At 42.3% G+C, this 24,761-nt stretch overlaps 1 protein-coding gene across 2 annotated transcripts in view; it reads left to right on the top strand.

Annotated features, from left to right (window-relative positions):
• UTP4 (UTP4 small subunit processome component) overlaps window positions 1–24,468 on the top strand; it is a 29,429-nt gene extending 4,961 nt beyond the window's left edge. The window contains exons 4-18 of one of the 2 annotated variants that reach the window (XM_055412444.2): window positions 94–178; window positions 1,364–1,504; window positions 1,623–1,712; window positions 6,550–6,761; window positions 10,651–10,822; window positions 10,932–11,023; window positions 12,921–13,017; window positions 13,791–13,855; window positions 15,625–15,747; window positions 16,131–16,287; window positions 18,067–18,173; window positions 19,507–19,602; window positions 21,598–21,783; window positions 23,381–23,491; window positions 24,272–24,468. In XM_055412444.2, the coding sequence (XP_055268419.1) occupies window positions 94–178; window positions 1,364–1,504; window positions 1,623–1,712; window positions 6,550–6,761; window positions 10,651–10,822; window positions 10,932–11,023; window positions 12,921–13,017; window positions 13,791–13,855; window positions 15,625–15,747; window positions 16,131–16,287; window positions 18,067–18,173; window positions 19,507–19,602; window positions 21,598–21,783; window positions 23,381–23,491; window positions 24,272–24,388 (1,851 nt within the window). In that variant the 3' untranslated portion in view covers window positions 24,389–24,468. The remainder of the gene's footprint in view (window positions 1–93; window positions 179–1,363; window positions 1,505–1,622; window positions 1,713–6,549; window positions 6,762–10,650; window positions 10,823–10,931; window positions 11,024–12,920; window positions 13,018–13,790; window positions 13,856–15,624; window positions 15,748–16,130; window positions 16,288–18,066; window positions 18,174–19,506; window positions 19,603–21,597; window positions 21,784–23,380; window positions 23,492–24,271) is intronic. The other variant, XM_055412445.2, reaches the window with a different exon arrangement.
• Window positions 24,469–24,761: the final 293 nt, after the last annotated feature.

Genomic DNA, 24,761 nt, shown 5'->3' with positions numbered 1-24,761 from the left:
TGTTAGCTTGAGGGAAGAAATGTGTGTATTTTAAATGTGTATATTTAGTTCTCTAAAATGCTTTTCTGATTTCCATCCCCTTTTCCATGATAGGTTGGATGTGAAGATGGATCTGTGAAATTATTTCAGATCACCCCAGACAGAATCCAGTTTGAAAGAAATTTTGATCGTCAGAAAAGTAAGGGTTATTTGTCATCAGGGCAGTGAGTAGTGTTAACAAGAAGTTACGTTTCTGTGCCACTGGAGATGGGATACTTTCCCATGGGTCCAGAGAATATTTTATCTGTGTGCCAACTTTCTGCGATGCAGGGTATATGCTCAATGCTGTCCAGCTCAGGTTCTCTCCACTGAGTAACATAGCGTAGCTGTGACTGCCTGGTTAAGTAATAACAGAGAAAACTGGCAATCCAAAATAGGAAAGCAAGTGTTTCTGTGTGAATCAATTTGTTGGTTCTCACTCACTTCAGTGAAGTTTTGATAAATGTGCATAAAATCTCAGAACTAGGACTTTCTTGTAGGTAGGAGCTGTGGTTCTCAGTCCTGCTAGTACATTCAAGTTGAATGTGGGAATTTTATAGACAGTTGCCCCTATTCCAGCTGCTCCTACTGACACTGCCTTCCAGATCAGAGGTTGGCAACCTGTTTCTGTAAAGACACCAGCTAATAAATATTGTAGGCTTCAGCATAGTAGCCCTGGATAATGCTTAAACAAATGGGCATGGTTGTACTCGCCTAAAACTTAATTAATGACGACTCGCCCCAGGATGGCTTTTGGGTTACAGTATGCTGACTCCTCTTCTGGAGAGTGGTGTCCGAGATGTTCTCTGTGTCCAGTAGTAATATTTATTCTCTGTTCATCAAATCCCTGTATGTTTGTTTTTAATGTCTTTCAGGTGTTCTTTTTTAATTACAAAGGTGACATAGTGTTGTTTAAAATTTCCTGTGTTTGGCTAAGTGTGAAAGAAAAAATAAGTGGGTCATTTCAGTCTGTAGGCAACGTTTTTAAATGAATCTAGACCTTTTTGTATCTTCAAACGGACGGATACATTTCCAAGAGTACTTGCACTTGCTTTTCAGCTTTTTTTTTTTTTTTCATTTGCTATATCACAGACATCTTTCTGTGTGAGTTGAGTTGTGCCCATGTGAGTGGCATTCCATTTTACAGTGTTCCATAATTTATTTGACCAAACTCCTATTGATAGATATTATTAATAATATATATTTTTTTTACTACTCAAGCCAGTGCTGTAACGAACATTCTTTTCTTCACTTGGGCACTCCGGCAATATTTCTCTGTAGTGAAATTACCAGTGCAGATGCTGTGACAGATATGCATGTTTAAATTTTGTTTGGTTACTGCCAGATCACCCTCAGAAGGTTGTGCGTGTCTACACTCCTATCAACCATTTATCCATTATTAGCAAGCATCAAATAGGTCATGTGGGTCCCAGGAAAAAGTTGTTCCTCACCTGTTACAAAACAGTTCTTCACAAAAATGCAGTAGGTGAGCGCTAAGACTATAGAACACTAGCCCTAAAGATCACTGTGGAAAGAGAACTCAGTTACTGTTTGCTGTATATTTACGTGCATGTCACTTTCTCTTTGGTTGTAAAACTCCCCAGGTCGAATCCTGAGTCTCAGCTGGCATCCTGCTGGTACTCACGTTGCAGCTGGCTCCATAGACTATATTAGCGTGTTTGACGCCAAATCAGGTGACTGTTTTTCTCATCTTATTTGGGATTTGGGTCTTGTTTGTCAGATTCACATTTCTCTGTTTCCAAAACCTTGTGACCTTGTGCTTTCACCAACCTTCTGAGATGTCACCATGAATTTCATATCTTTCTTAGATTCCTACTGCTGTTTTTAGGAGAATCTTGATCCTTCAGTTAAATACAGTATGTTTCATCATAAGAATTCACACTAAAATTTGCCTTCAACCAATAAGCCACTTACTATAAATAATCAGTAGATACCTATTTATATATATCAGTTCTTCATAAAAGAAGGTGTATGTCTTTGAGGAACCTAAATTCTTGGTAGCACAGTAGCATATTTCCTCTGCTCTTGGCCTGGAGGATTGGCTGATAGATTCCTTCAGTGATGAGACTGACTTCAACCTGTTAGGTGGCCGTCTGTACTCCCCTCTAAGATAAGAGGATACACAGGGCAGGGATGTCGTCTTTTTCTTTCTCTGTACTGCTGAAGCAAGTTTTTTATTGTTATCAGTCATATATGCATATAGTCAAAGAATCCCTTGAGGCTTGTTACAAAAAAGCAGGACTCCCCCAGTATCCCTTCTCCTGCTCCTCAAAGGCAATAACCTGCAACTCTTAGCTGTTTCTTTTGGTATTTGTCTCTGTGCTATACATAGTATGCTTAAAATAGTGTATTTTATTTTCTTCAGTTTTAGCCCATTATTTATTGACTTCTACTCTATTAACCCTTTCTTTGCGCTTTGCCATATGTACTCATATTTCTTCTTGATCCTCCCAGTACGGTTATATTGTAATTTTGTTCAGATTAGCAGTTGATGTTTTTATTCTTAGACTATACTTGCAGACTAAATGTCTTTTCTTTTCATGTATGCTTTTTTTTAATTTTATTTTTAATTGGAAAGTCCCCTGTATTCTTTTCCTTAATATCGTGTGTCTGTCTCTCTCTCTCCTGTGTGTGATCGATATATGTATCAGTAATTCATCTCCACATTCTTCTAGTTGTATAAGGTAGGTTCAGCTACATCTGGTTTTCTTTCTTATTTTGGGTGGGGTGGAGTGCACTGCATGGCTTGCAGGATCTTAGTTCCCTGGCCAGGGATTGAATCTGGACCCCTGCAGTGAAAGCACCAGATGGCCACTAACCGCAGATGTCTAGGTAATTCCCACTTCTGGTTTTCTTTCTACCACTTTTATCTCCTTGAAGGATTCCCTCCCAGAGCCTTCTGCCCTGCCTCAGTCGAGTGGAGCCAGTTTCTGGGCCTGTTGCACAACTCTGAAGTCTTGAATTCTGGTTTTTCAACCATTCTGGGGATTCCCTTTGCTTGTCTCTCATGTGGAGTCCCCTGTGGCCATGTCATGCACTTTCCTAGTTTATCCCTTTTTTTGGTGGATCCTGAGAAAGAGTTCATGAGAAAGAATTCTAAGTTGGAAATTATTTTTCCTTTGAATTTTGAAGCCATGGTTCTGCTGTTCAGCGTCTAGTGTTGTTATCAAGTCTGATGCCTTTCTGGGAGTAGACCCTTTCTGTAGGTGTTTGTGGTTTGTTTTTCCTGGGAGTTTTTAAGATCCTCCTTTTGTCTTTACTGTTCTGAATTTAATAATTATGTTCTTTGTTGTGTGGATCTGTTAATATCGATTATATTGGACAACTTGATAGGTTCCTTTAATCCAAAACCCATGTTTTCCATTCCTGAGGAAAATTCTTATAATCATTTTCTAAATGAGTTGCTCTCCATTTTTTTTTTCTAGAATTTTATCATTTGAATGTTGGCTTTTCTCATTTATTTCTTTCTTTTCCCTGTTACTTTTCATCTCTAACTTTTTACTCTGCTTCCTGAGAGAGCTTGTCATCGTTATCTTAGTCCTTTTCTTGAGATTTTCCTTTCTGCTGTTTGTTTCTAGACTTCTTCTTTGTTTCCTGAATGTTCTTTTTTATAGCATTCTCTTTTTATTTCATTATATAGTATACTAATTCTTCTCCAACACTATTCTCTTCTCCAACTGTTACTTATTTTTCTCTTCGCATCTCTTGAGCCTCTGCCTTCCATACTGAGGCTGTCCTCCAGTGTCTAGCGGTTCCTTTCATCACCAGACAAGTTTATTGCATCTAAGCTTCACTGAGGAATGGTCTGGCTTGACTGTCAGTATGGGGAAGCTCTAAAGATAGGCTGTTTAGGTCTTTCGTATTATACCAGCCGTATTTCCCAGAAATGTTTTTTGTTCTCCTGTGGGGTGATAACAAGCCGGACCATCAGCATTCTAAGAAAACTGGTGTTCTTAATGTTGAGTGACAAGTTTCACTTAACCCGTGTTCCGTAAAGCACTCCCACCCTCAGTTACACTGATACCCCTCTTCAGAGAATAAGTTTCTGGTCTCTTCTGAGAAGTGGAATTTGGGGAGTTTCCTGGCTTCTTAGCTGTGAGGCAGGACCTAAGGGATATCGTATCAGTTCAGTCACTCAGTCATGTCCTCTTTGCAGCCCCATGGACGGCAGCACACCAGGCTTCCCTGTCCATTACCAACTTCCAGAGCTTACTCAAACACATGTCCATTGAGTCAGTGGTGCCATCCAACCATCTCATCCTCTGTCCCCTTCTCCTCCTGCCTTCCATCTTTGCCAGCATCAGGGTCTTTTCTAGTGAGTCAGTTCTTCACATCAGGTGGCCAAAGTATTAGAGTTTCAGCTTCAGCAAGTCCTTCCAATGAATATTCAGGATTGATTTCCTTTAGGATGGACTGGTTGGATCTCCTTGCAGTCCAAGGGACTCTCAAGAGTCTCCTCCAACACCACAGTTCAAAAGCATCAATTCTTTGGCGCTCAGCTTTCTTTATAGTCCAACTCTCACATCCATACGTGACTACTGGAAAAACCATAGCTTTGACTAGACGGATCCTTGTTGGCAAAGTAATGTCTCTGTTTTTTAATATGCGTTTAGGTTGGTCATAATTTTCTTCCAGGGAGTAAGCGTCTTTTAATTTCATGGCTGCAATCACCATCTGCAGTGATTTTGGAACCCAAGAAAAGAAAGTCTGCCACTGTTTCCATTGTTTCCCCATCTATTTGCCATGAAGTGATGGGACCAGGTGCTATGATCGTTATTTTCTAAATGTTGAATTTTAAGCCAATTTTTTCACTCTCCTGTTACACTTTCATCAAGAGGCTCTTTAGTTCTTCTTCACTTTCTGCCATAAGGGTGGTGTCATCTTCATATCTGAGGTTATTAATATTTCTCCCGGCAATCTTGATTTCCATCTTGTGCTTCATCCAGCCAGGCATTTTGCGTGATGTACTCTGCATATAAGTTAAATAAGCAGGGTGACAGTATGCAGCCTTGATGTACTCCTTTCCCGATTTGGAACCAGTCTGTTGTTCTGTGTCCAGTTCTAAGTATTGCTTCTTGATCTGCATACAGATTTCTCAGGAGGCAGGTAAGCTGGTCTGGTATTCCCATCTCTTGAGGAATGTTCCACAGTTTGTTGTGATACACACAGTCAAAGGCTTTGGCATAGTCAATAAAGCAGAAGTAGATGTTTTTCTGGAACTCTCTTGCTTTTTCGATGATCCAACGGATGTTGGCAATTTGACCTCTGGTTCCACTAGCTCTTCTAAATCCAGCTTGAACATTTGGGAGTTCATGGTTCATGTACTGTTAAAGCCTGGCTTGGAGAATTTTGAGGATTACTTTGCTAGCGTGTGAGATGAGTGCAACTGTGCAGTAGTTTGAACATTCTTTGGCATTGCCCTTCTCTGGGATTGGAATGAAAACTGACCTTTTCCAGTCCTGTGGCCACTGCTGAGTTTTCCAAATTTGCTGGCATATTGAGTGCAGCACTTTCACAGCATCATCTTTCAGGATTTGAAATAGCTCCACTGGAATTCCATCACCTCCACTTTGTTCGTAGTGATGCTTTCTAAGGCCCACTTGACTTCACATTCCAAGATGTCTGGCTTTAGGTAAGTGATCACACCATCCAGATTATCTGGGTCATGAAGATCTTTTTTGTATAGTTCTTCTGTGATTCTTGCCACCTCTTCTTAATATCTTCTGCTTCTGTTAGGTCCATACCACTTCTGTCCTTTATTGTGCCCATCTTTGCATGAAATGTTCCCTTGGTGTCTCTAATTTTCTTGATGAGATCTCTAGACTTTCCCATTCTATTGTTTTCCTCTGTTTGCACTGATCACTGAGGATGACTTTCTCATCTCTCCTTGCTATTCTTTGGAGCTCTGCGTTCAGGTGGGTGTATCTTTCCTTTGCTCCTTTGCCTTTAGCATCTCAGGTTTGTTAAACTTTTCGTCAACCAGTCCCTCCTTTTAACCCCACTTTCACCTCTATTTCCAGTGTGTCTGGAGTCGCCAGTTGCTGGGTCTTCCGAGGATTCCATGGTAGAAATCAGGTGGTTTCTTGACTCTTCCTACTGCTAATTTGGGACTTAGTTTTTAGGTTCTACCAAGTCAGTTACTACTCTATATCTGCTTTCCATTCTCCAAATTTTGACACTGTTGTGTTCTGTCCCATCCTCTTGGAGATTTGGAAAAGAGCAGAGTAGTATATGTATGTGCAGCTGGCCATTTTTAAGTGAAGTCTCAGACGTCTCCTTTCCATCTCACCTCCTCACCACAAATCTCTTCTGTCAGCATGCCCCCGCCCCACCCTCTTCTCTAGGTAACATTCTGGTGTTCCATACTTGAGTTCACCATAACCACTGTTTACTGGCTCTCCGTGGTCTGGGCTCAAGCAGCTGAACTTAACCAGATGCCAACACAGGCAGCTTTTCAAGACTAAGGCGAAATGAGTGCTGTTCAAATGTGGGCTTTGCTTTTTTCACCAGGGAGCGCTATTGGTAAGATGCTGGTGGATAGGCAGTACATGGGTGTGTCTAAGCGGAAGTGCATCATTTGGGGTGTGGCCTTCCTGTCGGATGGCACTATCATAAGCGTGGACTCTGCTGGGAAGGTGCAGATCTGGGACTCAGCTACTGGGACCCTCGTGAAGAACCATCTGGTCTCGAATGCCGACGTGCAGTCCATTGCCGTATCCGATGTGAGTATAGCCCCTGCTAGAGCAGATGCTGTACACCCTGGGCAGGGCGGGGAGAAGGCTGTGTCAGTGATGTGCCACCAACAGTGTTCCCTAATCCTGAGTGTTGTAGTGGAAGAAGGTGAGCTTTCGACATTGTGCCTCAACGCCCACAGAAGTTGCCTGAACTCTTATTCTCCAACAGTTAAGAGAATATTCCCTGAAAGCTTAGTTAGCTGAGAGGTTTTTTCCAGACTCTCCTCATCCCCGGTTAACCCACCTTTTGACAGAATAGGGTATTTTTAATGTAAAATTCGTATTTTATGAACATATAAGCTTTTACAATATAAACTGATACAATGCTTTTAAAATTTTCAATTGGAGGATGATTGCTTTACTATGTTGTCTTGGTTTCTGCCATACAACAACATGATCGGCCGTAAGCATCCGTGTTCCCTCCCTTTTGAAGCTCCCTCCCGCCTCCCACCCCGTCCCGCCCTCTGGGTTGGCACAGAGTTGAGCTCCCTGTGTTTTATAGCAGACTTCCCACTGGCTGTTTCACATGTGTCTGTGTTTCAGTGCTGCCCTCTCTGTCCTACCGTCCTCTTCCCCCACTGTGTCTACAAGCCTTTTCTGTCTGCATCTCTCTTCCTGCCCTGCAAATAGGTTTATTATAAATTCCATATATATGCGTTTGTATTGCAGCGTTGTTTTTCTGACTTACTACACTCTGTGTTGCAGGCTCTAGGTTCATTCACCTCACTAGAACTGACTCAGATGCATTCCTTTTTATGGCTGAGTAATATTCCTTGTATCTAGCACCACAACTTCTTTATCCATTCATCTGTGGATGGACATCTAGGTTGCCTCCGTGTCCTGGCTGTTGTACATAGTGCTGCGATGAACGCGGGTCCATGTGTTTTTTTGAATTATGATTTTCTTAGGGTATATGCCCAGTAGTGTGATTGTTAGGTCATATGGTAGTTTTATTCCTAGTTTTTTAAGGGGTCTCTGTACTGTTCCCCATAGGGTCTGTATCAGTTTACATTCCCACTAACAGTGTCAGAGGGCTCCCTCTTTTCCACGTCCTGTCCAGCATTTAATGTTTGTAAATTTTTTTGATGATGGCCATTCTGACTACAATGCTTTTTTAAATGTAGAATTTATGTTTTCTTATTGAAAAGCTGCTTGAGACTTCAGCATAAATTTTAGTCATGTTATTCTTATGCATATATAAAATGGAAAGTGTGTGAAATAAAGCAATAAGGGTATTCCTAGAACTTTTCGCGTTCTCAGTTGGACTCTGAATCACTTGGACTCAGTTCTCAGGGTCCATGGTTCCCACACATGCCTCTCTGCCATCCACGGTGTTTGTAGAAGATGCCCCACTGTGGACACAAAGTTTTCTTTTAGGCTTTTGATGACTCTTCCAGAAGTTTTGATATTCGTTCTTTATCTGAATGTGTCACACACACAAAGATTGACAGATGTAAAATATTTTTATTTCAGAGATGTTAAAATGTGGGAAAGTGTGTGTGCCTGAGAATCAAGGGGTTGTGGTACTTTTTTTTTTAACTGAAAAAAATGCAGGGATACAAATTCCAGTCCTCAGAAATGCTTATCACAAACTCTGGAACTGGGCAGACTTGAGTTTGAATCCCAGTTGTGCCACTTAATATAGTTCCATATCTTCCTCAGGCAGGTTGCTGCCTTCTGCGCCTCAGTTTCTTCCTCTGTGGAAACAAGAATGTTCATAACACATGCCTCATGGCTCTCTGAGGGAAGATTAAATGCGTTGCACTTGTGAAGTGCTAGGTACAGTGTCTGGCACAGTGAGTGTACTATTACCATTTTTATATCTCTTTAAAAGCCAATCCTAATTTCAAGGCTTTTCTCCACACTCTCTTGCCAAAACAGATGATTATTTTTAGGTTTCTTTTTAATGGTTTTTCTTTGATTAAAGAGTGAATTTTGGCAAACACCCAGTCCTTTGATCTACTTGGAGGCCTTGTGTGTGTCCACAATCACATACACACCTCTTCCAAGTCAGCTTTTCCCTTGCTTGGTTCCTGCTGCACTCCGAGAAAGCCCTTTAAAAAAAAAATTGTTTTTTTTAGTTTAACTTTTATTTTGGCTGCACTGCTTTTCATTGCAGAGCATGGGCTTTCTCTAGTTGTGGCACAGGGGCTTCTCTCATTACAGTGAGCAAGCTTCTTTCGTTGTGGGTCCTGGGCTCAGTAGTTGTGGTATTTCGGCTTCTCTAGTTGTGGCCCATGGAGTTAGTTCTGCCACCAAGGATTGAACCCACGTCCCCTGCATTGGCAGGCAGCTTCTTATTTTACTGGACCACCAGGGAAGCCCCCAAGAGAGCTTTTGTTTCCTTCTCAGTGCTTTTATGATTTGACCTCAAGGAAAGAGAATGTAGAGTGAGAAACTTGCCTTCCCAGTTCTTCTATGTAGGTAGGACTTCGAGCAGATGGCCACTTGATCTGTTTAGTGGAGGTAGAGGCAAAGAGCACGTGAGTTCCTAAGCAGCTCAGTATTTACCCTTTTGCTCTGGGCTGATGCCTTTCAAACTGTACCCTCAGAGGAGGTAAATGAAAGGCCTGTGCGCAGAGCAAAGGCTTTGGCAGCAGAGAGCGTGTAGCTTTGTCAAGTCTGTCAGTGGACAAGAAGATAAACTCTTGAAGTTCCAGTTTCCTTATCGGGGTAGAGGCCTATTAAATGATGATTAGGCAGGCGAAACAAAAGGTAAAATCATGATTTACACAAACATGAAATAGAAGTATGTCCAAGATTTTCTGTAACTCATTAATTAATGAGGGAGCCAGTAAGATGTCACAAGCAGTTCAAAGGGAGAAATCAGAGAACACAGTTATGTCAGGCCATCAGGAAGGTGAAATGTTTTACGATTTTGTTGCAAACTCAGTGTCCGCAGGGCAGTCATCCACTGCGTTCTACCAGGCAGAATCCCTTTGCATCTCTATGCAAGAGAATCTCTTGCGTCACTCTCAGCTTTTCACAGTTCGTAGAGTTGTGAAATAGCTCTTGAACAAAGGGCTTCCTTGACAAGGACTTGCTGTGCTCATCTCAGTGCTTTACAGTTGCTCCCAATAGGGCACAGGATACTTAACGTTCAAGCTGTTGAAAGATTAAAGATGATAAGGCTTAAAGTTCCTAGCACAGTATGTAGTTGACGGCAGCTCCATTCTCGCGTGTTCAGACATCTCACTGTTCTTGACCAGCTCACCTACTCTTTACACTATTTAACTGATTTAGCTACTGATCCAGGTTCCTGATTTTTTTCTCACTACCCTATCAAGTATCCTGTTTTTGTTTTTTTCTTACTCAGAATTATGTGCAAAAAAAAAAGTTACAATGAAAATGATTTTAGAGAAATTTTACAAAGTAGTTGTAGACACAGCCAGACCTTTTAAAACTAACAGAAATCCCCGTGCTCAACATACTGACCAGAAAGAGCCTTCAACTGGGGAACCAGGGAACCTGCATCTTTGTGATATTGATCAGGCCATTTCCCCTCCTCAGCCTGCCCTTGCTTCTCTAAAAAGAACAGTGAATTTTAGGGTTTTCTGAACTTCTGTCTTCTGGCTGCCTCTTTTGAGGCCCCTCCTCTTTTGCCCAATATTATTGCTATTCTGTTGAGGTCTAGTTTGCATTATATGAAAGCATTCGTAAATATAAAGTACTTCCTGTTTATTTTGTCAGCAGGGGGCGCCTTGTGACCTAGTCATGGAATTGTTAGCTTCTGGAGGAAAAAAGACCCCTGCAACCTCCTGTCCCCAATTCTGGGCGTTTTCCCCCATAAGCTTTCCAGGTAGAAAACCTCGGGGAATATTTTAACACTGGGCCTTGTTTTGCTCAAATGTACCTCCCTGATGATTTCCTTTCTCAGCAAGAAGACAGTTTCGTGGTGGGCACAGCCGAGGGGACAGTGTTCCATTTTCAGCTGGTCTCTGTGACTTCCAGCAGCAGCGAGAAGCAGTGGGTGCGGACAAAGCCATTTCAGCATCACACCCATGACGTGCGAGCCGTGGCTCACAGCCCCACCGCGCTGATATCTGGAGGTGGGTTTGCTCTCCGCCTGGCTGCTGCTTTACTCTGCCCATCTCCAGTTATGTTCCTGCGGAGCTTTTTCTAATTCCGATGCTTCTTCCCCTCTCCTTTTCACTGCAGGCACTGACACCCACTTAGTTATTCGTCCTCTGATGGAGAAGGTGGAGGTAAAGAATTACGATGCTGCTCTCCGGAAAATCACTTTTCCTCACGTAAGTATCATCCTCTAACCCCACTGCCTCCTCACCTCCCCATCCATCTGTGCCACAAGACAGCACCACTCTCTCTTGGGCAGATCTGTAGGTCTTCTGTAGTTACCTACCACCTTCTTTCTTCTGTCTGTTTCTCAGGCAAACCTCTGGCAAAGATATTTACTGGGGCCAAGAGATTTAGGGCAGCATTCCTAGTTCAGCTTCTGGGGAAATCACTCCTTTTTCCAGTTTGGTGTGGTTTATGGAGATTTTGTTTGTTTTTGAAGCTGGGCTCTTTATTATCCTGGATGGGAGCAAAAAAATCCAGGCTTCCAGTGTTCTTTTCTAGGTTAACTCATCATCTTTCTAGGCTAGAAACTCTCCTGTCCACTACCTGCTTCTACGTTCCATTCAACCAGTAAACCGTACTGAGTCTGTTTCCTCATCCTCTCTCGAATCTAGCCATTTCTTTTTGTCTAGACTGCCATTATCCTAGTTTGGATCCATGTCTTTTCTCATCTGGATTTTTTAACAATAGCTTGTTAATGATCTCCTTTTATTTAGTTTTCTGTCATTCTAGCGTATTCTCCACATGATTTGTTCAGAAAGCAACTTTATTCATCGTTCCATGCTTAAATGCCTTTGCTTGGCCCTCGTTGCCTTCGGCATAAAGATTTGCTTCCTTAGCATGGCTCATGACACCTGTCTTGATACGGAGAAGAGAGCTTCTTCCCCTCTACTGTCACGCTCTTGCAGCACCCCACCCCTACCCTCACCCCCACCCAGTCTGGCAGTTCTGAAGGACTCCTCTTTACTCCCCGAAGTGCTCTCTTATCTTTGAGGTGTTTCCCAAGCCACGTGTTTGCCTGGAACGTCCTGACCCGCTTTCTTTCCTGAATGATCTTTACCAGTGAACCTCGTCCGGGCTCCTGTCTTTACTGCCGTGAAAGTGAAGTCGCTCAGTCGTGTCCGACTCTTTGCGACCCCATGGACTATAGCCTACCAGGCTTCTCAGTTCATGGGATTTTCCAGGCAAGAGTACAGGAGTGGGTTGCTGTTTCCTTCTCCAGGGGATCTCCTGACCCAGGGATTGAACCCGGGTCTCCCACATTGAAGGTAGACGCTTTACCCTCTGAGCCACTAGGGAAGCCCCTTACTGCCGTGGGGTTAAACTAAATATCCTTTCTACTTTTTTTCATCACATATTGTGCTTCAGTTCAGTTCAGTTGCTCAGTTGTGTCTGACTCATTGCGACCCGATGAATCACAGCAGGCCAGGCCTCCCTGTCCATCACCAACTCCCAGAGTTCACTCAAACTCACGTCCATCGAGTCGGTGATGCCATCCAGCCATCTCATTCCCTGTCCTCTTCTCCTCCTGACCCCAATCCCTCCCAGCATGTCTTTTCCAGTGAGTCAGCTTTTCGCGTGAGGTGGCCAAAGTATAGTGCTTAGCCGTGTTAAAATTCTTTGTACCCTTAGTGTAACTGCCTGTTTAATTTTACGTCAGTCTTTTAAACTGGAAGCTTGAGAGCAGTAGCTAGGTTTTTCGTTTGTTCGTTTGGTTGCGCTGGATCCTTGTGGCCTATAGGCGTCCCCTGTTTCAGCACATAGGCTGTAGAGCGCACGGGCTCAGTAGTTGTTCCCTGGCATGTGGGATCTTAGTTCCTTGACCAGGGATCAAACCCACATCCCCTATGTTGAACAGTGGATTCTTAACTACTAGACCAACAGGGAAGTCACAGTAGCTAGGTTTTTATTTCCCACTGTGTTTTTAGATCCTATGGCAGTGCCTGGTGTATGGTAGTACTTGGGAAATACTTGTCAAGTCAGTGGATTTCAACAGTAAAAGTGTTCTGAGGTGTTGCTGCACTAGATGACACCAGCTTGTTTTTGTCTTTGATTCTTGGACGGGTATAGCGACGGCTGGTTTCCTGTGCAAAAAAGAAGCAGCTTCTCCTCTTCCAGTTTACTCATCACTTGGAACTCTGGCGACTGGGATCCACAGTTGCAACAGGTAAGCTGGGAGAAGGTTTTTTCACAACAAGAAAACTGGGAGAGAGAAGCCAGAAATTGCAGTTGAAATTCTGCTTGTGGAAAAACGGAAGTCGATTATTTTTCTGTCCGTTTGACATCCTTATGGTTTCCTACCACTAGATAGAGCAGAGGAGTTCCTCAGAGTGTTAAAATCATTAGCTGGACACCAAATCACCTTTGGAAAGTTTGCAGTTCTGTACAGTGCACTGCAGGGTATTGGGGAGGCAAGGGTAGTGGAATAGTTTGCCCTGGCTGGACTGGGATCAGAACAGGCTGTTGAAAAATGACAGACTTTCACGTTGAGTTGTGTCAGGCCTTCATGAAAAAGAAGGTCATGCAGATCTTACCAGGGTGACAGCCTCATGGCCTTAGGTATGACACACACGTGTGAGTACTGTTGTTTTATGGTAGAGGCTTTGGCTTTAGGCTCCACCATGAACAAAAGAAGTTGAAGTTGAGGCCACACAAACTTCACTTCCATCCACCTGCATGCCTGGCTGTGGGGAGCAGCTTCAGAAAAGAGTGTGTTCTATGGCCATATTCAGGGCCCCCATGGAGAGGCTGAGAAAGCTCTTGCTGTTCTCCTCTTTGTATACATACCCCCAGAAAACTCTAAGCCCACTCTGTCAGACGTATTTCTGATTTCCCAGTGGTAGATATTCCATTCTACCCAGGAATGACTTTTTAAAAGGAAAAAACATTTGTATAGCCTTCCTTTGGGAAGAAAAATATCAGAGATGTTTCTTGTTCCAGGAAAGAATGGGGATACCCTTCCACTCTCTAAAAATGCAGATCATTTACTTCACCTCAAGACAAAGGTAAGGAAGTTGAACTGGGTGTTCAGACTCTGAAATCCAGAACATATTTCCCGTTCTAAATTTGGGTAGGGGTCCTTAGCTGGTATCCTAAACTGTATAAAATGTAAAATTATTTGAATGAAGTACTATACCAAGACGATTAGGTTTCCTGTGATTATGTCAGGCAATCAGAATTTATTAGATGAATTAATACAAGAAATTGGTTTTTCTTGTTTTGGTATTATTATGAAAATAACATGCATATTTTTAAAAAATTCAAATAATGCAAAAAGAGTATGCAGTGAAAAATGAACCTCCTGCTAACCCCCCCACCCGCCAGAGATGATTGCTGCCAATGGTTTCTTATATATTCTTTTAGAAAAAATGTTCACTCGTGGGTGTGTATATATCCTTTCTTTCAGTACTAATGGGACTGTGCTATACAAACAGCTTTGGTATCTTCCTTTTAAAACATCTTCAGTTGCACAATACTTGTGAATTACAGCCTGACTATAAAGAATTCAAACAACAGTGATAGTTCTTATTTTTGTCCAGCTCTTTAATTCTAGTCACCCCTCCTGAAATGATTGCTGTTAATTGATTAGCTTTATATCCTCCTCGACCTTGTTCTGCATATGAGTGTATGTGTGTGTACATTCATACTTACACGTTTTTTCCTTTTTTTGGCCATGCTGGGCAGCATGGGGAATCTTAGTACCCTGAGCAGGGATTAAACCTGTACTCCCTGATTTGGGAGAGTGGAGTCTTAACCACTGGACCACCAGGGACGTCCCCTTACCTACATTTAGACATTCTTTGAGTTTTTTGAATGGTAACAAATGTTACACTAAACTTTTCCTGTGTTGTGCAAATTTTTTTTCACTTAATATTTCTTAGAGGTCTTTAAAGGAGGTTGTCATTGACAAAACAGAAAACCAGTCCCCAAGTCACCAAGCCTCCAAAGCTCTGCATTCAATGCCTGCCTGGTCGGGTTTTTAGAGTTAGGTTTAGTAGGAAGCTTTATGACCAACCTTGATAGTATATTAAAAAGCAGAGACATTACTTCGCCAACAAAGGTCTGTCTAGTCAAGGCTATGGTTTTTCCAGTGGTCATGTATGGATGTGAGAGTTGGACTGTGAAGAAAGCTGATCGCCGAAGAATTGATGCTTTTGAACTGTGGTGTTGGAGAAGACTCTTGAGAGTCCCTTATACTGCAAGGAGATCCAACCAGTCCATTCTAAGGGAAATCAATCCTGGGTGTTCATTGGAAGGACTGATGCTAAAGCTGAAACTCCAATACTTTGGCCACCTCATGCGACGAGTTGACTCACTGGAAAAGACTCTGATGCTGGGAAGGATTGGGGGCAGGAGGAGAAGGGGATGACAGAGAATGAGATGGCTGGATGGCATCACTGACTCTGTGGACATGAGTTTGAGTGAACTGCGGGAGTTGGTGATGGACAGGGAGGCCTGGCGTGCTGTGATTCATGGGGTCGCAGAGAGTCGGACACGACTGAGCGACTGAACTGACTGACTGACTGACTGACCTATGAAGTACGTGAAAGGCTGTGATAAGCTGACATTATTCAGAGACCTCTGTTGTGGAAATCAAAGCCACACCCTTCAGATGATCCTGTGAAATAATCATAGTGATGCACAGCATATGACTTGTCGGGATTACGCGTAGGTGTCTGTGGGTTCAGAGTGGCAGTAGCTGGAGGATCCGTGTCGCAGTGAACCTTGTATGAAGGTTCACTTGACCGTTTGTCCTGCTTCCTCACTCTGCCAGGGTCCTGAGAACATTATCTGCAGCTGTATCTCCCCGTGTGGTGGTTGGATAGCCTGTTCTACAGCTTCTCGTTTTTTTCTCTATCGACTGAATTATGAACATGACAACATAAGCCTACAGAGGGTAAGTGATAACCCAGGGTCTGTTTGAATAAGAAGAAACCTTATAAGTGGGTGATTTTTGTGTGAAGTGGAAATTTTCTGGATATGAGTCCTTGTTCAGTGAGAAAACTGTTACAAAATGGTCTCTTATTGCCAAATTCAAAATTATGTTTTTGGAGGAGTAGGTAAATGCCACAAAATGGCAGTAAAAGGTTAGGCTTTTGAGGAGATGACAGGGGGAGTGGAGGGGTTACAGTAGGCACGTCAGTGTTCCAGGCCCTCGGCCAGTGGGCCTCCTTGGAGATAGGAAGTGCTCACATGATGTGAGCCCGGCGCTGGTAATTTTTTATGGGCTTCGGGTCTAACTTCTCGCTCCTTCTGACCTTTACCACTGTTCCCCCCAAGGTTTCCAAAATGCCAGTGTTCCTTCGCTCTGCCCTCCAGATTTTGTTTTCTGAGGATTCAACAAAGCTCTTTGTGGCATCAAATCAAGGGTCTCTTCATGTCATTCGGCTCCTGGAAGGAGGCTTCAAGCACCTGCATACTTTCCAGCCCCAGTCAGGTGAGAAGTTGGGACCTGACCTCAGGAGAGAGTTGCCAGTCTCCGATGTTTCTGTTTTTCACTTAAATCTCACTTGTCAGGGGTTTGCTAATGCTCCTCTCAGTCCTGCAAAAACTATACACTCATGTATCTGCGATTTAAAGCAGGAGGAGATACCTGGCAAGTGAAAACGCTTGACGACATCTGAAGTGTTGCTCACACCTACTCTTTTCTCACTGGGTTTTTGATTCCTTATTTAGGGCCAGAGAAGTTTCATCACACTTCTTGGCGTTTTGTTAGTAGAGCAAGAAGAAACTTAAAATTATTTGTGATCCTGATAACCACCATTATTATCTGTGTATATTTCTAGGAGGTGCTTGTATGTAGGTATTTTGTGGACACGTTAATTTGGGGTTTGTTATTTTTTTTATAAAGGTGAACTTGTGCGTGCAGTTTCACTACCTGTCCTAATGTTTTTGGCTGCGTGTCTGTATGTTTTGAGGACATGAGTGTGCACGAATGTATGACTGTGGGTAGATACCTTTAGTGAGTTGACCGGTAAGAACTTAGTACTCAGTACTTCCCATGGGTCTTTTTCTCCCTTGTCCAGGATTATAATAACTTCACCGTTAATTTATACTCCATCTGTCTGGATAATCAGCTTTTAAGAATTTTTTTAATGTGGACCATTTTCAAAGTCTCCATTTGCCACAATGTTGTCTCTGTTTTATGCTTTGGTTTTTCTGGCCACCAAGCAAATGGGATCCTAGTTCCCTGACCAGGGATCAGACCCATGCCCCCTGAATTGAAGGTGAAATCTCAAGCACTGAACCACCAGGGAAGTCCTTGGAAAATCAACTTTTTAAAATCAACTTAAAATCTCACTGCTCATAAGCTGCCCCAAAAGCAAACAGGAAAAGAAACTTACAAATCGGGAATCAGATGAAGTAAACTGACAGTATTTATTGAGTACCTATATGTGGTTTTATTATGAGACTTGGATTCTTTACCTTGCCTTTAGCACTCATTTAAAATTGTGGTCTGCATTATGTACATGACTTTATTTTGTCCTTCTCCCTCATCTTCCTTCCTCTGATGGTCAGGCTGGTTTCTCCACAGGCCTTAAACCTGTGTTTTCCTGTCCTTGTCACTTAGCTCACAGTGTTCTCCACCCTTTTCTTCCCACCTCACTCATCCTTTAGAATCTAGTTTATGTCTGGCTGTAAAGCTTTTTCATTGCTTGGGGCAATGAAATATAGGCAGCACTTACTTTGGCATATCATATCACTGTCTGATTTTTATCCACAAGAATCTTCCTGTTGCCACATTGGTTTAAAATTCTTTTAATGGCAGAGATGGCTCATCCATGCCCATGCTCCCTTAGTGCTAAATATATAGCAGGCACTTTGTAAATTAAAGAAATACCTCAGACCTATTGAATTTGCTGCTTGTAACTTTGATTAAAAACATTTGATAGGAAAGGACTTTAGAACAACTGAGGTATAAATTTTGGTGATAGCTTCTATTCTGATTCTCCACTCTCATAGCTGAGAGCTCATCTCCTTCCCGAGCAAGCGCTGCTTTCCGGTTTCTCTCTCTCTGGCTCCTCTTTACATGAAGGATGGCTACTTAAATTATAGTAGCAGACAGATTAGCACCTCGAACTTATTTGTAAAACTGTCAAGAAATTGTCCTGCCAGTAACCGATAACTGAGGTGCCTTTTGCCGTCATATTCAGGGCAGGGCCGGCTGGCCGTGGACACTGAGTTCAGAGACTGAGCTGCTCTTCTGTCCTCACAGGGACCGTGCAGTCCATGTGTTTGCTAGCAGTCAGTCCAGACGGAAACTGGCTCGCTGCCTCAGGCACCAGCGCTGGTGTCCACGTGTACAACGTGAAACAGCTAAAGGTGAGCATGAGGTTTGGTTGCAGCAAACAGGAGGAAGTTAGCCCTGCAGTTATAAGACTCAGGGAAGACTGAGAAGACCTGGAAAATTACTGGGCTTTTTTTTTTTTTCCTAAACAAAAAATGTTTCCTGTTTTACTTGTTTGAAACCCCAAAGCTATAATCTTAAAAATCAGTCAATAGGAACAGTGAAGCCACTCGTGCTCAGAAATTTGAAATTATTTATGAGTATTATTTATTTTTGAAAGGATTTATGAGTAATGAAATCTCCATCTAGGTTTTGTCTGTATTTTGAGGAAGAAAATTCTGATCTACAGATGCAGATAGAAACAATTTCCTTCAATAGCTTGCCTTGTAATCTCAAGATATTTTCAAATTAAACAGAACTGGGAATAGCAGGAAAACATTTTTCACTAATTAACAATGATATTGTCATTCCCAGATTGAATTACTAACGTTCCCTTACAGGTTGTCATCTTCATCTGAAAGTCAGATCATAATTACCATAAACTTAAGAGGGGTGGGGATGGGGAGGAGAGGGTGAGATGTATGGAGAGAACAACATGGAAATTTACATTACCATAGGTAAAATAGGTAGCCAATGGGAATTTGCTGTATGATTCAGGAAACTCAAACAGGGGCTCTGTGTCAACATAGAGGGGTGAGATAGTGGGGGAGATGGGAGGGAGTCTTAAGAGGGAAGGGACATATGTATACCTATGGCTGATTCTTGTTGGTGTTTGACAGAAAACAACAAAACTTTGTAAAGCAGTTATCCTTCAGTTAAAAAAAGAAAATACAAAAGAAAAAAAAGAATTACCCTAAACTTAATAACTTGATTGCATTGTGGCAAGAACATGTACTGCTCTTTGAGTCTTGCTTGGTATTTAAAAGTGTTCTGTGTACCAGTGCACATGCCTTGTGATGGACATTTATGTCCCTACCTAGGCATTAATTTCTTTTTTTTTAATTAATTTTTATTGGCATATGGTTGCTGTACAGGCATTAATTTAAGTTCAGTGTAGAGTTCTAGATCCTCTGTTCAATGATGTGTTTATGAGCAATTCATACCTGTGTGGAGACAGCAGGGGAGGCTTTACCTCCAGGTTCTCTGTGAACACTCACTTTTCTTGGCAGTTAAACTTGCACTTTTTAAAAAAATGAAATTAAAGTTTATTGTTTGGGGAAATACCTGACATTTACAGGAACTTCTGTAGAATAGAACGTTTTGAGTTCCAAGGAATACTATTTTAAAACTACTGACCTAGACCATCCGGTCTTTCCTGGGGGATGGAATCCCGTTTTAGAGTTTCCTGTGTCTTTGATTTGTCCCCAGCTTCACTGCACAGTGCCTGCTTACAACTTCCCTGTGACTGCTCTGGCCATCGCACCCAATACCAACAACCTCGTCATTGCTCATTCTGACCAGCAGGTAAGAGATCCCAGTGCTTTCTAATTCCCTCCAAATGGATGGGCACTAAAAAGCTGAGATAATGACAATTTTGGAGGAGCTTTTTTTTGCAAATCCTGAATGATATAAAAGTAGTTTCCTCTTGTGTGTAGTAAAGCTTTCACATAAAACAATTTGTTTTAAAATCAGATAAAAAACATAAAATAGTCAGGAATAAGTATCACCAAGGAAGTGAAAGACTTCCATGCTGAGAACTATAAAACATTAATAGAGGAAATCAAAGATGATTCAGAGAAATAGAAAGATATCCCCTGCTCTTGGATGGGAAGAATTAATATTGTTAAAATGACCATACTACTGAAAGTAGTCTGTAGATTCAGTGTGATTCTTATCAAATTACTTGTGACATTTTTCACAGGACCAGAACAAATAATCCTAAAGTTTATATGGAATCATAAAAGACGCAGAATTGCCAAAGCAGTCCTGAGGAAAAAGAGCAAAAGCAGGAGGCATAACCCTTCGAGACTTCAGAGATTACTACAAAGCGATAGTAATCAAAACAGCTTGGTAGTGACACAAAAACAGACATATGGATCAATGGAACAGACTAGAGAGCCCAGAAATAAACCCACCCACGAATGGGTTAGTTTATCTTCAGCAAAGGAGACAAGAATATACAATGGACAACATTAGTGCTTTATCTACCACTTTTTCCCATATCAAGTTATAATGAGAATATAAGAGCTGTAGAATATCTGAGCTACAGAACATATGCATGAATTTATCAATACTTATGAATCCTCTCTGGTCAAATAGGCTAGATAATACCTGCCTCACTGAGCTATGATACAGAAGATTATATGTGATCCAAGAAGCACTGTTTTAAAAAACCAAATTATTATAAATTTTATTAAGTTTATAAATATTATATATAGATATACATATGGCTTTATAAATTATCATAAAATTCAGAAACATTTTAAAAAGCTGAACCATCTCAATGCAGAGCTCCAAGAAGCACGCTTGAGTAGACCACTAGGCAGACGATGCTGGCTACTTTGATTAGCAGTTTTTACACAAACATATCCATTACATGAAGAAAATGGAATCTCTTATTTTAACTTTTTCTATTGTTAAAACTAGCAGGAAATTTTTTGTACCTGTTTAATTAGAGATTAACAGTGTTACTCACACACCGCAGTGAGGATACCGGGAGACAGCACTTCATATATTGCATAAGTTAGTATGACCCCCTTAGAGAGCATTTGGAGAAACCTAAAAAAAAATTTTAATCCACATCATCTTTGATTCAGAAGTTCCAGCTCTAGAAGTTCTCACCACAGGTGTATGCTTTCAGTTGTACAAAAAAGACACTGATATAGAATCATTACAGCCTCATGTGTAGTAGCTGAAGATTGGAATACCTCAGTGCTCATTAAACAGAAAAATCCTGCTGCATCCAGGAAGTGAATAGATGGTTATTATGTGTTCTTCAAAGGGAGCATAAGTGACCTGTGTGGATGTTGGTATGAGTCAGTCTCCATGATACATTGCTCAGCGAAAAATGCAACGTGCAGAACAGCGTGTACTCTGTGCATAAAATATCTCTGAAAAGATGTCAATAAGGAACAGGCTACTTTTGTCTTGGGGAAAAGAAATATTAAGATTGCAGGGTGATTTTTCACTATATAAACCTTTCTGTGCTGTTTGAATTGTTTATTGTTCTGTAATTTACCTTAAAATTGTTTTTATTTTAAAAAACAGCAGTCGAGACTTCCTTGGTGGTCCGGTGGTTAAGACTCTGTGCTTCTACTACAGGGGTCATGGGTTTGATCCCCAGGTGGGGAACTAAGATCCTGCATGCTGTGTGGTGCAACCAAAAAAAAAAAAGTAGTGAAAATGCTTATCCTGAATGTGATACAGGCAAGGTTTATAGAGCTATTTTTCCAGTCAGGGATGACCTTCTGGTTTTCTGGGTACCAGCCTGCATTTCCTCTGTGTCATATCCTTTCTCAGGTTTTTGAGTACAGCATCCCAGACAAACAGTACACAGAATGGAGCCGGACTGTCCAGAAGCAGGGGTTTCATCATCTTTGGCTCCAAAGGGACACTCCCATCACACATATCAGTTTTCATCCCAAGAGACCAATGCACATCCTTCTCCACGACACCTACATGTTCTGCCTCATCGACAAGTCGTTGGTGAGTCCTTCACCACTGCTACCTGTACTCTCACTGGGTTCTGCTTTCCTTAGCAATCTTTCGTTCTGAAAGCAAAGGAGGACCATTAGTTAAAGGAAGGAGAACCAGAGTAAAGGTTGCTGGTACCTTCTTTGGAGGGAAGGAGCTTTTTGTTTTGCAAATCTCCTCATTTTTCTTCCCAGTCTCCGGAGGCTCTGAGGGAAGGGGCAGGCCCTGGTGTGCTGGTTTTTGTTGCTTTGACTATTTCCCTGCTTTGCCGCTGATCACATAAAATTAAGTAGGAAAAAGATGAGGTCTATATTCAGAAAGTAGCCATAGTCAGGCACTCAGTCACTTTCGCTTTTGCACTCTGGGGTGACTGACACAATTTCACTGAAGGATATACATACAGGCTGGAGTTTTGACCACTTGTGCCCCCCTGGGTTGAATTTACTGACACACTATCTGCCAGTTTGAGGGGCTGTTGTTAGCGTCTTGAGAAAAGGCCAGTTAGGAAAATTCCATCCTTTGTGGCTGTGATTTAGGTGGGATGTGAACTTTTTTTTTTTTCCATTCCAGATTCCAGCCTTTGCCAGCTGCTGTTTTGATTCGCCCTAAATTTCATGTCTTTTTCTGGGCAGGCACTTTCTCCCCAGCAGCGGTGTGAGCTATGGCCATGCCTGTGGTGCAGTTTGGGCTTAGAGCACAGCCAGCACCCAGTGCTTTGGTGTATTGTGAAGGTGGGGTAGGAGGAGCACGAGGAAAGCAGCAGATGGCTCTTTAGAGGTGTGCGTGGTGATGTGTCACTGGAACTCATCTCGTGGGCCCTGCGTGCTCTGGGTGTGGGAAGCAGAGCCGGCTGACAAGTGCCTTCTGCGAGATGATGATACAGGAAGGGCCCCTCCCACTCGGTTGCCTCTTTATAACTCAGATCAGCCCAAGTTGTTTTGTTCCCCCAGTATTGGTGATAAGTCCATCACCTCCTCATGAAGGGCAGAGCTATTTCCCAAGGAAGTCAGAAATGAAATAATTGCTTGCTTGGCTAGAAGTCATCGTCTCTCGCAGCGTCAGTGACATCAGTGGGGGTGGTGTGTGTCACTTGGCCAGCCCATGATCTGTTTGGGGGAAAGTCTAGAAAGCAGAGCCTGCACAGGCTGAGTTCCTATGCATGCCAGTTTGTTTCTGTCTCACAAAGTGTTACTGACAAGACTGGCCAGAAGCCCCGGGCCAGCCCTTTGATCTTGCTGGCAGAAGGTGCCAAGCTCTCTTTGCCACATATTCCCCCAGCTATACAGTAGAGCTGGGGGTGTGGCTCTAGTTTTCTCCCTGAAGTAAGAAAAGTCAGGGAGGGGGACTTCCCTGGTGATCCAGTGGTTAAGACTGCACTCCCAACACAGGGAATGTGAGTTCAGTCCCTGGTCAGGGAGCTGGGGTCCCACATGCTGTGCGGCAGAGTCAAAAATAAATTATTTTAAAAAAGAAGAATCAGAGAGGTTGTAAGTGTATAATATGATGTTTAGAAGATGGGATTTTCCTGAAAAATCACTAGAGTCCTTTGGTCTGTAGAGGCCCAATTTAAAAGATAATAATGATTAAACAACATATTTTGTCTTTCTAGCCTCTTCCAAATGACAAAACCTTACTGTACAACCCACTGCCTCCCAGAAACGAATCCGATGTCATCAGGAGGCGCACAGCTCATGCCTTTAAAATTTCTAAGAAATATAAGGTAATACATCTTCCATCATATTCTGAGTGGTTGGTTCCCTGTCATATTGTCAAAATATAGTAACTCCCACAGGAGGAAGACAAGAGTGCCTTCGTTGTACATGCATGGAACCTGGTTTGGGGAAATAAGCTGCCTTTCTGAGGCTGTTTGTCCCTTAGGTTTGTAGTTGATTGTTCTCGCCTCAGTATATTAGAGCCAGGCATGTCATACTTTACAAAAATGAAATACGTAGGTTGCGAGAAATGATGGTGGAGCTCAGTTGGGTCTCTGTTTGGGTTAAAGCTGGGCTTTTAAAGTTGACTTCCAGTGGAGAATAGTTCTTCCACAGGATAAATTTCAAGCAAATGGAAGTCATTGAATTTATGATCCCCTTTCTGGGCTAGGCTTTCCACTCTGCTAGAACAGGTATTCACTGAATCCTAGAACATTTTCTTGGGGGTCTGCAGAATATTTTAGTGGAGGAGGTGTTTTAAATTTAAGTAATTTGTAACTTGCCATTTGTCAAGTTTAGGCTCCAGAGCCCTCTGTTAACATCAGTTCCTAAGAAATTAGAGGCTCACAGACCTTCTTTACGGAGAAACATAAAGAATCCTGCTAAAATCTTAAATGATTGGATTCAGTTATAAAAGCTCCCAACCTTTGGAGTTCTAGGGCAGGAAGGCTCATCAGAGATTTACTCCCCTCCAGCTCCCCCGAGGCTAGCCTTTTGGCCCTAGATAGTCAGTTGAGAACTAGCCCTGGAATCTAACTCCTGGTGAGAACCTTACCATCTCTCTCCAGCCTCTGCTCTTTGTGGATCTTCTGGATGAAAAGACCCTGGTGGCGGTAGAACGGCCTTTGGATGACATCGTTGCTCAGCTCCCACCACCCATCAAAAAGAAGAAATTTGGAACCTAAAAAGGGCACCATCTGTGTCCTTCCTTGAACTGTCTACCCTGTTTTCACAAATCATGATAATAAAACAAAGTTATTCTTTAGGACTAGTCATTTTGAATGTTACTCTCTAAAATACTGGACAGTAATTTCCCTTCATCGACTGAAAGTGAACAGAAACTGCCAGGTATTTGTCATTTGGATAATGTTACAGTTAACCGCAAATTCACCCAACTTTTTTTAGTATTCTGTTCTTCAGACCTTACTTTCAGGGGTGAGGGAAGGCAATAGTTGCCATCTATTCCCTAACACATGCTTGAGGCTTCTAAAGGCTGACAACTTTCCTTGTCTACCAGCTTGCAGCCCACAGCCCGTCAGAGGTGTGGGGACTTGGCCC

Source organism: Moschus berezovskii, chromosome 22, assembly GCF_049115385.1.
Source record: "Moschus berezovskii isolate FMDL1 chromosome 22, NW_MosBer_1.0, whole genome shotgun sequence".
In the NCBI taxonomy this organism is placed as follows: domain Eukaryota; kingdom Metazoa; phylum Chordata; class Mammalia; order Artiodactyla; family Moschidae; genus Moschus; species Moschus berezovskii.
The sequence above is the reverse complement of the archived record's forward strand: the minus strand, read 5'-3'. Positions and strand labels throughout refer to the sequence as shown.